Source organism: Beta vulgaris, chromosome 9 (assembly GCF_026745355.1).
Source record: "Beta vulgaris subsp. vulgaris cultivar EL10 chromosome 9, EL10.2, whole genome shotgun sequence".
Classification (NCBI taxonomy): Eukaryota; Viridiplantae; Streptophyta; class Magnoliopsida; order Caryophyllales; family Amaranthaceae; genus Beta; species Beta vulgaris.
The window spans coordinates 22,157,195-22,171,070 of record NC_079210.1 but is presented as its reverse complement, the minus strand read 5'-3'; the positions used below and the strand labels follow the sequence as shown (position 1 = coordinate 22,171,070).

At 33.7% G+C, this 13,876-nt stretch overlaps 1 protein-coding gene across 1 annotated transcript; it reads left to right on the top strand.

Moving 5' to 3' along the window:
* Positions 1 to 2,600: 2,600 nt before the first annotated feature.
* LOC104903052 (expansin-B3) lies at positions 2,601 to 8,377 on the top strand. The gene is made up of 4 exons (XM_010691025.4): positions 2,601 to 2,985; positions 3,721 to 4,027; positions 5,428 to 5,557; positions 7,624 to 8,377. The coding sequence occupies exons 1-4, from the start codon at positions 2,805 to 2,807 to the stop codon at positions 7,819 to 7,821; spliced, it is 816 nt and encodes a 271-aa protein (XP_010689327.2). The 5' UTR covers positions 2,601 to 2,804; the 3' UTR covers positions 7,822 to 8,377.
* The last annotated feature ends 5,499 nt before the right edge of the window (positions 8,378 to 13,876 follow it).

The following is a 13,876-nucleotide window of genomic DNA, read 5'->3' as shown; positions in this document are numbered from 1 at the left end:
TAGTTGTCCTATTCTTTTTGTGCCAATTTTAGCTATCATATATGAAGACATACAACTTTTAATTTCGCGCCTTAAACTTTTCCTTACTAATTTCTTTATTATGGAAAATATTGATGAACTCTTTTATGTTTATTATTTTGAAAAAAGAACCTTTGCAATGGGGTTGGTTGATATCCCATGAGGTTTTTACATATACGTGTCTTGTGGCTTACTTTTGCTTGCGCTATGTGGCTTTTGATTGATATTTCTCAAAATTCGAGTAGGGAGGATTTAACTTCAAAAGTTCTAATTCAACCATTGATTCTTTTAAAAAAAATCGTATGAACCCGGTGCACACTAATTAGTGTGAATCAAATAGATGTTAGGTAAGTTGTAATGATTACAACTAATATTATTTTGTTTTTCTCTCTCCTTAGATTTACTTGCCTTTTTAGTTTATCTCTCATAACTGTTTCATTTTCTCTATCTTCAAGTTCTTACTCTGTTTTTAAGTTTTTGTAATATAGTTGATTGTACAATTGAACCTGTTGTAGAAGATTAGGATTATATTGTTAGTTTGGATATAGTGTGTTAGTGTGTGGTATAGTGTGTTTTTCTATGCTATAATATGTTTCTTTTTGATAGTGTTTCTTTTTGCTACAATGTTTGTGTATGATATATTATATTTCTTTATGATAATAGTGAATTTGTTTGTGATATAGTATATATGTTTCCGTGTATTATAGTTGATTGCACAATTGAAACTGTTATATAAGATTATGATTTCGATATAGTGTGTTTATATATGGTATAGTGTGTTTCTATGTGATGTAGTATTTTTTTTACAAGAGCTAATAATGTTTAATTGTGATAGTGTTTTTGTTTGTGTTACAATATTTTTGTTTGTGATATAGTGTATTTCTCTCGTATATAGTGTATCTATTTGTGATATTATAGTAGTGTGTGTTCCTATTCACGTGTATGAGCTTGGTGCACTCTAATTTTATTGTGAACTAGGTCCACACAAGTCGAATGGTTGATTATTTGCAAATAGAAAAATTTAAGCTCGAGAGAGAGAGATAACTCAGTTGGTTAAAACTTTCCTCCCAATTTCAACCAATTAAGTGTCGATTCTCATTATTTGCTTTTGTTGGGGCTCTCTAACCGCACAAAAAAAGTTATGCTCAATAAATTCAAACCAAAAATCTCATAAAATACTCCTCCACCTCAACCGAATTACTCCCTCCGTCCCATAATATAGTGCATACTTCATTTTTGGTGGGTCAAACTTTAAAATTTTTGACCGAATATTCTCATTTGTATATATAAAAAACATATTTATGTGGAATCTTGTTAGATTCGTCTCAATGTGTAGTTTCATAATATCAACTTTTTATATTTTTTATTAATACGAAATTGAAGAGATTAAAAGTCAAAATTACGTCTTGGAGATCGTGTAAAAAAGAAGTGAAACTATTGGGTCAGATCGTCTGACCCAATATGTTTCGTCGGACGAAGCCGCGAAAATGGCGCCTCTGCTCCTTCTTCATCTTCTTCCTCCGCCGTCGCCGCGCCACTGCTCCTTCTTCTTCATCTTCTTCCTCCGCCACCTTGTTGTGATGGCGGGGATATTGTAGTAAAAGGACGTGAAAGCGTGGACCAATGAGAGATGAACAACAGAAGACGTGGTGGACCTGGACCATCCTTCTGTGATACGTTTCAATGGTGACTGGTGTGGTGTGGTCCATTGAGAAGAAAAGAGGGGTAAACTAAACTCAAACTCAAAACTCAAAACTTAAAACTCAAACAAGAAATCCCGAAACAAGCAGTGTTTTGTTTCCAAATGTTTTCTTCTTCGTTGCAAAGGCCAGATTTGTGTACTTTTTGTTAAATGGAGGAGAGATAGAGAGAGTTAGTAAGAGAAGATAGAGACTGAGAAAGAGGCGAAGAAGATATAGAAAGTGGAGACAGAAAAATACTTGGTATGGTAAGTAACTGAACTTAGAAGACATCCAACTGAAAAAAAATGAAGACTAACTGAAAAAAATGAAGACTAACTGAAAAAAAAAAAGTAAGACTAACTGAAAAAAACTTGAGACTAACTGAAAAAAAAACTTAAGACTAACTGAAAAAAAAGGTAAGACTAACTGACGAAAAAGAAGACTAACTGAAAAAAATGAAGACTACCTGAAAAAAAATGAAAACTACCTGAAAAAAAAATAAAGACCAACTGAAACCCAAATAAGTCTAACTGAAGCACAAGTGCTTCTAACTGAAGTGGTCCGACGAAAATATTGTGTCGGACTCTCAAAAAAGAAACAAGTACTACATCATGGAAAAGAGGGAGTAAAAGAAACAAAATCACATCCAAATCAACCAATTACATGAACTAGCTAACTTCCAATGGAAAACGAACAAAAGAGATACGAATCAAGCGGAATTAACGCCAAAACCGTTATTGGGACCGCCCACCAGTAGTGGCAGTTAGGTAATTAAGTCAAAAATAATCAACAAATAGGCCCCTCTAAAAACAATTTTTTATAAAATAAAAAGCTAGTGTGCGTTACTGTGAGTGACAACCTTCGGCTTTTGTGGCATTATAAAAGAAACCAACTAGTTTGGGTCTGAAAAACAGAACAAACTAACATTTACATCACTTAACCTCTTTTTATTTTTAGGGCAAACAAAACAAATTCTTTGTTGCCCCCCAAAATAAGTATAGAGTGGAGAAAGAGAAGTGTCGGTAGTTCTCTGTCTCAATTTTCACCCCCCTCTCTCTCTCCTTCTCCGCTGCCGCTGTTAGGCTGCTGTAAATACTTTGTGAAATGACATATTCACCCGCAATGTGGTCATCTGTGAAGCATTTGAGCATTTGCTTAGTAGGGGCATTTTTGGTTTTTGGGGTTGCGGAGGTTTTTGCTTTGAATTTGCACAAGAGTTCTAACTCACATTGGAAACCCGCCACTGCTACTTGGTACGGTGAACCAAACGGCGATGGAAGTGTTGGTAAGTTTTTTCTTTTTTTTTGGTTATCTCCAAATTTTGGTTTTTGTTTTTAAAACTTTAATTAATGCATGCTTCGTATACTTTGCACCTCTCCTTGATTTCTCCGAATTCCACTAATTGATTAAATTTCATGTTTAGCTTAATTTTCCTCTAATTGTATATTTTATTCTCTAAATTAGTACCTTATAAGCACTTTCTACTCTGAAGTATATTGATGTGGGAATTCAGCAATGCGTTTTTATAAGCTTGACTAATTGGTCCTCCAGTGCTTAGTTTAGTTACAGCAAGATATGGAGGTGTAATGTAGCTCTAATTTAATTTCTTTCCAACATCATTAAAAAGCTTTACTTGCTTAATTTAGTTTAAAGAATATTACATGATTTTAGCTCTTCATGCTACACTTTGTCAGTTACCACTAGACATTGACTTTCACCCTTGGCACAACTATATCAAGGCGTATTACGTTCGTCTCAAAATAATAAGTCCGTAAATGTTGATAAGTTCAGAAAAAAATTCAATTGAAAATGAGTGTTCGGGTTATTTGATGAACGTGTGACATTCAAGTCCATCTTTCATACCAATAACTAGTAAATAAATTTGAGTCGATTATGTAAAATTGACTCATAAAAATAGATTCATATAAACCATACAACATCCTTATGCACAAAATATGCTCATAATTGATTGATATGTTGTTATAATTGTGATTAATTAAACGAATGGAATTTCATGCAGGTGGGGCATGCGGGTACGGGACCTTAGTAGATGTGAAACCATTTAGGGCACGTGTAGGAGCGGTGAGCCCGATCCTATTCAAGAAAGGTGAAGGGTGCGGGGCATGTTACAAAGTCAAGTGTTTAGACAGTGAAATTTGTTCAAGGAGAGCCGCTACTGTTATTATTACTGATGAATGTCCTGGTGGTTATTGCTCTGGTGGAAATACCCATTTTGACCTCAGCGGGGCCGCTTTCGGCCACTTAGCCATCTCCGGTGAAGGCGGTCAGCTTCGAAACCGTGGGGTCATTAACGTCATTTACCGAAGGTCACTTTCTTTTTTTCCTTCTATTTTGTTTGAGTTTAGCCTTTTTTGGGTTAGTTGAAAAGTTTGTTAGTTAACTGAAAGCAGCTTAAGTCCTTGACTACCAACTAATTGACAATAATGGCCTTGATCTTTTTACTATACTTTTGGCTTTGTTCTTATATTAGTAGGGGTAAATTTGGAAATTTGGGGTACTTTTGCTTTGTTCGCTTATGCTTTGGCTTTTTTGACTGGTAGCTTTTGTGACGTTCATGATTTTGACTATTTGACTACACTGATGTGGTACAGTTCTAGTATTCTCACTGGTCTGTTTGTTACTGACTAAAATTTAATTTGTTAAATCCTTTTACTTTATGTTTTCGATTCAGATTTCACAACACTCGAGGGTAAAATAGTTAAACCAATAATAATTTTTTCATTCAGTGTGGAAGGTTATAAAATTAAGGTTGTGCCCATAAGTGTTCGTTTTTCTTATTTTAATCACCCATCTATCATCACGAACTGCACCCACTTTGGCCCTATTTTATAAAAATGAATTTAGAGTTTAGAGTTTGTTGTTAGAGTTTTAACTTTTTTTTTTAACAGATTTGATAGCTAATTTGACAAGTTTTTTTTTAAAATGTGTTTAGTAACAATTAATTGATTGTTAATAAAAGTTTATTGCCATTTGTTAGAGTAAAATGATATTTATAGACATTTTAATAAAATGTGAAGTATTATTAGAGGCAAAAAAACCATTGAACATATTTCCACCTAATTCTCTAAAGAAAAGCTCCTATTAGGAGCTTTTTTATTTTGAGAGTTTTCATTCCGAAACTCTCTCTAAAACTCTATTTTACCAAACACTCCTTTTAGGGTCTGTTCACCCCAACTTATTTTCAGTTCAGTTTAGTTCAGATCAGATCAGTTCAGATAAGTTCAGATCAGTTTAGTTCAGTTCAGCTCTTGACAATACTTTTACTCTCACATATCACTATTCATTTCAGTTCAATTCAGTTCAGTTCAATTCAATTCAGTTCAATTCAGTTCAGTTGTTTTATGCCGAAGAGAACAGGCCCTTAGAGTTTTGGACTAGTTAAAACTCTAAAAGTGGGCCAAAACTCTCTTTTTGCTCCAAAATTGTAATTGCCTAACACCCTTTTATTTTGCTGTTAATGTTATTTTTCAATTGCGTTTTTAGTTAATCAAGGAAGCAAACAAAAAGATTAATGAATTATAAAATTTGCTTGTTGACAAGGAAAGCAAATTACGGGAACAACCTATAACATCCTTTTCGGATTATAATGACTTTGATATACTGAAAATTAAGAACAAAGAGTACAACAAACTCAAACTCTAATCTTAATTTATTAGTTTTTTGTTGAGAATACTTTTCTGATTTATATTTGCCATGAAAATTGCAGGACACCTTGTAAATATCCTGGAAAGAAAGTAGCATTCCACGTAAATGAAGGCTCCACTAATTATTGGCTTTCCCTTCTGGTGGAATTTGAGGATGGAGATGGAGATGTTGGTTCAATGCATATAAGAGAGGTATTATATAATTATACAACATTAATACTTTAATAGTCTTACACCTGCACCGGATGTTCGTTTATTTGTGATGGTTGTGTGCACACACTGGCTTGCAAAAATCTTGGATGTACACAACATCTGGTGAACATAAGAGTTTGCAGTTTTTTCCATGATAATAATAGAGTATTTTATATTATTATTATAAAAAGATCACTAATAAGTGGTGCATAGCATACATCTTACATCTTCAAAAAAGTAACATCTTTATGACTAAAATGCACTGAGAAAAAGGAGTGGAGAATGGAGATCTATATGGGCAATAATATATTTTCTTGGTAAAAACCTAATAAACATAAGTGGACAACTTTTTTTAATACATAATTACATAAATTCCCAAATATCACGGAAGAAGATTGTATATAGCACCAAATAATCAACGTTCTCATGCCACAATTATGAGTAAAAAAGATGAAAAAAGTTTTGTACTTTGGTCGTGATGAATTAGTATGGTGTCAGTTTTGGTCGTGACAAAGTGTAAATGCAATGTGCTGAAGTCCTGAAGATGATAACTTTTGCAACCCAACTTTCTTGCTTGACCCTCTTTACTGAAAAAATATCAGTGAGAGAACATGCAAAAAGACCCTACCTTACTTTAACTCTTTAAGTCTTCCTGTAACGGGAAGAATAATGCCTTCCTTGCCAGAAAAAAAATATAGCCATTTATGAGACTGTCATTACATATAATTTTTGGGGTGTTACATAATTACATTATATTATTATTATCTATCATTCTATCTTATAGTTTAATTAGTATGGAAATCTTGCTCATGTGCACCATTATATGTTCAATGAAGTCGTCTGCAACTTGTTTATAAACTAAACTTCCCATAACTACTTAAAACAGGATAAAATCCTATTGCTGATAAACTGTAGTTGGTATATTTTAACCTTATCTTCTGAATTGTTTGCATCCATCATTTTTTTTAATAAAAAAAAGTAGGTGTTAAATCTGGTAATACCTCTTTTGTTTTTTTTTTAAATTTTGGGTGGGTGGATTAAAGTAATCAAATGTTACATCTAAAAAATAACAGAGGTTATAAATAATAGTGATGGTAATGAATTTATAATAATTTTGGGAGATAAGTCCTACGCTATTGATTCTCGTAGATACATTGAAATGCAATATTCGTCATGAACATGTATATACATATATAACATTGCTATTTGTTGTAGTCACTATTTATTACTGAATACCAAACGAATTGCAAAAGTACGTGGGCATATGCTTCACATCTAAAAGTAAAATATGGAGTCTTTTTTTTTTTCAATTTACAAGCAATTCTCATCTCCACTATGAATTGCATAGTACTGGACAAATCAAGTAGCTAAAAGTAAAAGATGTACAGTCTAATGTCAGTATATATACTCCACTAGGAATTACAATAATAGTGACACAAATCATAGGAAAAATAAGCATCTTTGTGGACTTCATATGAAAAAGAATTTGGTTGGCTTATAATAGTACAACACTTGATTATAGTTTCGACTATAGCTGTATATATTAGCAAATCATCCTTTCTTAAACTTCAATTATGTGTAGTAACATAACTGATCATGTGATCTCAACGTATTGTCATGTTATATAATCTTTGCACGTCATGATCATTATCATTATGGAAAAACTCATGGTTAAGTTCTACATCCAACTACTTATTGTAAGACCCTCCTCCTACTTTCTCTTCACTTAATAAGGAAATTCTTAAAAGGTTGATCAAATTCAATCCGAGAAAATTATAGTCTCGAATCAGATGTAAATAATACTCCATAATAGTTCAGACAAGTCGAAGCACTCATTAAAAAATGATGTATGAGATGTTCGTGGACGAGAGCTTGCTATTGTGTATCAACAACACATCTTAATTAATATTGGTTGGTTGTTATTTTACGTTGAGATATTTCTTTTATCCAATTGACACTATAAGTCAATCATATTTCTCTACATGAACATAGTGATTGAAAGAGTTGGAACTTGGAATTATGTAGCTTAAAGTTAACAAGTGAGTGTTTTGATTTGGATTTTGCAGGCGACATCCAATGAATGGATAGAAATGACGCATTTGTGGGGAGCAAATTGGTGCATAATTGGGGGACCTTTAAAGGGCCCATTTTCAGTAAAATTGACAACACTTTCAACGGGAAGAACTCTTTCAACCAGAGATGTTATTCCCCGGAATTGGTCACCGACAGCAACCTACACTTCTCGCCTTAACTTCCACCCTTAACTTATGGACCAGAAAACGGCCCTTGTTTAATTATTTTTCTTAATATTTAACGCACTATCCTTGTTTTACTTTTCCTTTTTTGAAAGGGAAATGAAAAGTAGCATCCGATGCGCCTTGTTTTGGTGCATAAGGAGCTATGAAGATTACCATTCCTCAAGACTTTAACTTGCAAGGGATGGCAACTCAAGGTCGTGGGATTCCACTCGATGCTCTTTCATTTTTCCTTTTTCCTTCCAAATATCTATCATTTGAGTCTTTTATTTTTTGGGTCCTACTTTAGTAGAGTGATCTGGAAATGTTTGTTGTTAGGCTAAAAATGGAGCCCTCTTCTAAAGGAGGAGAGAGAGCGACAGCATGTGAGTATGTATGTGTGTTTGTATGATACTACTATAAACAAGTACTATGTGGAGTTGTAAGTTTGTCATCACTCATCAGTTTGTCTTCATGTCTTTCTTTTGTTATGAACGAGTAGCTCAAATGTAATTCTAAGATATGATGCAAATCATGTATGTAAGAATTTACTCAAGGGTCTATCCACTATGTTTTCTAAGTTTAACTTGTTTTCTATATATATTTTGTATAACGCACAAAATAAAAGTTATGTTCAAGTCTTAATAAATTACTTCTAAATATAAATTTCAGATTCTATTTTTTTTTTGTTATTTGGGTTGTAAAATTTTATATAAGTAAAATGAAAGGGGTTCTACTAGGTTGGAAACTATCATTGGTCAATCTTTCACGAGTAAGTGAGTTAGACATTATTGTTACACGGTTGTAATTTTGGGTTTGCTAAGTACTGTATATAGTTATAATTTGTTAATTTTGATAAGTTATTAGGAGATTTATTCAACTTCTCTTAAACCATATGATAATTATGAGAAAGACAAACGTTAGGAGATAAAGTAACAAAAGGGAACACAAAATATTAATAAATAAAAGTTTTGAACAGAGGAACATATGGTTTGTCATTTTTATGATATACTAGTTGTTGCATGACGTGCGGCACTCCCAAATATCGTATTCATTACAACTAAGTGCCTAAATAATATTTGATTCATACCAAATGTGCATTATTATCTAAGTTGTTTGCACTTATGTGCTAACACCTTCTCATGCAGGCTACTCAAATTGCTTGTAGTTAGCGTCTTGCAAATTATCTTTGTTTTGCATAAACTAGCAACATATAGATCGATTCCAAAATACAGAGCATCTAGGGTTGTTCAACGTCTCGACATAAACTACTTTGACTTTCACTTTCAAAGTGAGGGCTTTTGTAGACACTTAATCGTGTCTCCCCATTTTAGTAACCAATTATGATGCAAAATATAGTCATCCAAATTAGTACGGTCCAACGGAAGATCAATCTGAAGAGCCAAACCCAAAATCATAAGAACAAACATAATCTTTATTTAGTTTTACAAGCTTAATTAATTATTTATAATAATTAATTGTATTTTGAAGGTCCACTTTCTAAAAGCCCAATTAATAGTTAATTTTATTTTTAAATAATACTACCAGTGCTAATGCAGGTATCCTCCATGTTATTTCCCTAGGAACACTACAAGAGGGGGGGGGTGAATTGTATGTGTAGAAATAAACGTAACTTTTTGCGGAAATTTAAACTTAAACAAATAAACAAGCTAGAGGAACACAAGGGATTTTTACGAGGAAAAACTTCTTGGGCCCAACAAGAAGAAACAACCTCGACCACTAGGGATTTTAAACTCAACTCTTTCACTAATTAGGCCAAACAACTTTGTTACAACCTAATTCTATTCTCGAGCCACACCTTGAGTTCCTAAACTCAAGTTCCTGAGCCACTGTTCCCTTAACAATAGTTCCTCTCAACTTCACTCGAAGTTTTCTCACTCTTACTAGCTTTACTCAAAGCTTCTCTCTTACAGAACTTCACTCAAAGTCCCTTACCCCAAAAACCAAAATACAATTGATCGAAATAAGCTTAGTGGAATTAGAGTAAGAAAGCAAAGAACAAATGGCTATTATGAGAGAATGAAGGCACTGACACTTAATTAGTTAAACTCACTTAATTACTTAGTCAGACACACTTTGGAACTTATTTAGACTTCAATATTTATAGTGACAAACATATAGAACGTGGGAATTGAAATCGTGTTCATGTTAAATCCATTATCCCATGATGTTCCTTCCCTAAGGAACACGTTCCTTACATATCCCATGATCCCATGATCTCTTTTGGACGTGGAATTGTTTAGCCACTCTCCTAAAGATTAGGAGTTTCTTGAGCTTTATCCGAAAATCAGTTAACTTTAAAACAGATTTAAAACTGAATTTTAATCTTTAAGAAAATATTATCTTTTAAATAAAATCTCTTAAAAACCGGATAATATTTTCTTTTCTTTTTCGAAAAACAAAATCTTTTCTTAAAAAGATTTTCTATTAAAACTGATTTTCACTTGATAAAAATGTTCCTATTATTTAGGCATGACTTACTCAACTTCATAATTGAACCGTTATACTGCTTCAAGCCTAAGTCTAGTTCCTTTTATTTCAAGTTCCTTTAACAGATTCGTTTAGTGCCATTAGTTTGTTCCTTAGAAAGGAACAAACTCTCATTCTCAAATAAGACTCCAATGTTCCTTACCATCCTTACTTGTTCCTTTACAATGGAACTAGAAAATAAAACGCCTTGCTTTTATTCTTCTTGATCCAATGCTGCTCCAGTATCAACTTATAGAAACATCTTTACTTAGTCTTTGAAATCCTCTCTTGACTTCTTCCTTGACTTCGTATTCTCCTAGTTCCTTTCATTGATACCTTAAAAATCATACACTTAAATAACTCATTAGTTCACTACTTAGTTTGCATCTTTGTTTCTTTGTCATCATCAAAACTAGGGTTCAACAATTTCCCCCTTTTTGATGATGACAACAAAGGTACAAACTAAGGAAATAACAAATAATATAAGTGAATGAAAAGAATAAAACAATAAAGAGAAAATGAAAAATAAAACAAAATTAAGTAACCTACTTAATGTTTGATTTTTGATTTTTCATTTACCTTAACCTATTTTTGATTTTTCATTTACCTTAACTTAACTTAACTTATTTACAGTTTGTTCCTTAAATCTTTTTCCCCCTTTGTCATCCTCAAAAAGAGTAGACTCTTCGTGATGTTATAGAGTGGTTGTAAACCTTAAGACCATAAGCAAGCACCAATTTTGGTTAAGTTAGAATTGTCAAAGGATAAACTTGCTCAAACATCAATCACAAATACTAGCCATTCCAAGGAAGAAATTATGCACAAATAATCACAAACAAGACATAATAGCAAAAGTCATTTTTATATAGCACTTGTTCCAAAAAAAAAACAAGAAAGAAAAGAAAAGAAACTAAACAACAATTTGTTCCTCGAAAGGAAACAGGAACAAAAACTAAGAAAGGGAAGGGGAATTGTGTTCCTCAACAACTTCTTCTTCACCACATCCTCCAGTTTCTTCATCACTTCACCATGATTTGCACCAACCTCTCCTTCAAACTCTCCAAGGCTAGGGCCATTGTCTCCATCTTCTTTGTTCTCAATCACCGTATCACTTAGAACTTTCATAAGACCCAGCATTTGTCAGTTTTAGCATCTAAAGTCCAGTGTAGATATTATAAAATTTTATCATATGTTGTGCAGGAAGACAAACATCGTTACCCAACCACAATCATCCGAGAGCTTATTCCTCACCCTTGGAACCAGAGGCAGTAGGAGGTTTTGGTGGAGGAACTGAAGTAGGTTGGGTTGAAGGACCATCAGTTCCTAGAGTGGAAACAGATGGGGAGGTGTTGTAGATGGAAGGGAGAAATGGTGGTGGTGGTGGAAAAGTTGTAGAGGTGGAGGAGAAGGGATTAGGTCCAGTCAACTCATCCTTAATCTGTTCAAAACTGGAAGGAACAGAAAAGGATGAGGGAGAGATAGAGGATAGTTTGGTGAGAGGAACAAAAAGCTTTGGAGATGAAGGTGGAGTGGGTACCTTGAGAGAGTGGTGTTCCTGTTCCTCCACATCAGAAAGGACTAAAGGTGAGTCCTTGTTGGAAGGAACAGAGGCAGAAAGAGCAATTTTCAATCTAGTGCTCGGCCTCACTCTTTTAGGAACAGGAGGGGTAGGCTTTTTGGCAATGTGTTTGCGCCTCTTTGGTTGAGGTTCCTTTGGTGTAGGAATTGGTTCCTCCAGAATAACATCTTCCAGTTCCTCAACAACTACCCTAGACAGTTTCCTCTTGCTAGAAGAACTGGAGCTGTTCTCCCTTGAGTGAGTACTCCCTCTTGAACAGAGAGATCCAATCCATTAAGAGTTTTCTCATTCAAGATATTTCCCTACTTAACTCCTAGAGTGGGCCAACCAGTAAGTTTAACTTCAAAATGATGAAGGAGGGATGTAATCAAGGCGCCATAACCAACAACACATTTGTTTTCTACACAGTGGGTAAGATGTATAAACAGAGAGGGAAAGTTGATTTGTATGTGGTGATCTAAACAGAACATATAGCACATGTCTAAGAGACCCACTTCATTCCTCTTTTCAGTGCGAGGAATGAGTGCTCTCCATACTAAATTGAACAGGACTTTGTGAAGTGGAGAGAGTAGGTTGTGGTTTAGTTTGTTTTGACTAGCAGTTCCTCCAAATAGTTCAACAATTTTATCCTGAGGAAAATTAGGGAAAGAAATTGTTCCTTTCCTTTTAAAATACAAATCTGTTCATTGGCAAGGAACTTCCCAAACTTTTCCCAATGTTTCTTGATTAAACTTAATTTTCTTCCCCCTAACTTCAGTTGTGCAAAGACCATCAGTGTTGGTAAAATTCGTACAGAATTCATCCGTTGCTAAAGGAACAAGAGCATTGTTAAAAGCATATTCAAAGAGGAATTCCATACCCTGTTCCTTTAGAATGTCTGTTAATTCATTAAATTTCACATTATTTGCCCATTCTAGATCTACGCAAAAACCTAACACATACCGTGATTCACTTCTTTCAACCCGTTTCTTTGAAGAAGAAGTAACAGTTCCTTTGGAAGGAACAAGAGTGATTTCTTCTTCCCCCTGAGTTTGTTCCGGGGATTCTTCTTCATCATCCTCCCCTATTAACTTCCTTCTTCGCATACTCCTTCTTGGAGATTCTAATTTTTGCTCATCAATGGGTGTTTCTTGATTTTATTTGATTTCTAGCGTTTTGGTAGGAGAAGGGGAGTTTTCCATTTTAGAGGAGTTGGGAGTTTTTGAGGTTGGAAAAGGTGAATTTCGTGAGGTTTTTTCCATGATGTGAAGTAGGATTGGGGTTTTATGGTTTGTGAAGAGGTGTGAGGAGTTTCGTTAATGGCGAAGATGAAGAGTCTAAGGAACACGGTTTCTAGAAAGATGAATTAAAGAGGGAAGGGGATGCATGTAACAGTGATATTGTACACGCGAAAATAAATAAATAAAACAATAAAAAGAAAAAAACGAAAAGAAGATAAATGAGAATCAAGATTTAATTAAATCTGATTCCTATATTTTTGGGATTTTTCGGATTTTTGGAATTTTTATGAGTTTTTAATTTTTGAAAAGAAAATAAATGCTTAGGAACTTGTGCTATAGTAACAACTAATGCTACATATCAATGTTCTTCATATCATGCATGTTTCTTTACCTTAGGAACAGTAAGGGGAGTATTATGTGACATTTGTGAGTTGTTTAATTCTTTGAATTCATGTTTATGTTTTAACATTCCAATTTGCAATGGTCTTAGGCAATTAAACACAATTATTTTTAGCACACAAAGTCACTCAAATTATTCAACATGGGGGAATGAATAGGAACAATCACTTAATTTTTATTAACCTAACTCAAGCCTTAATTTTTCATATCTATCTCTTTGCAAAGGCTTAGTTAGTATATCAGCAATCTGATTCTCAGTTTGACAAAACTCAAGTTTAATCAAACCTTTTTCAACATTTTCTCTTAAAAAGTGATGTCTGATATGTATATGTTTAACTCTAGAATGATGCACTGGATCTTTAGAAATACTAATGCACTGTATTATCACAATAAATAG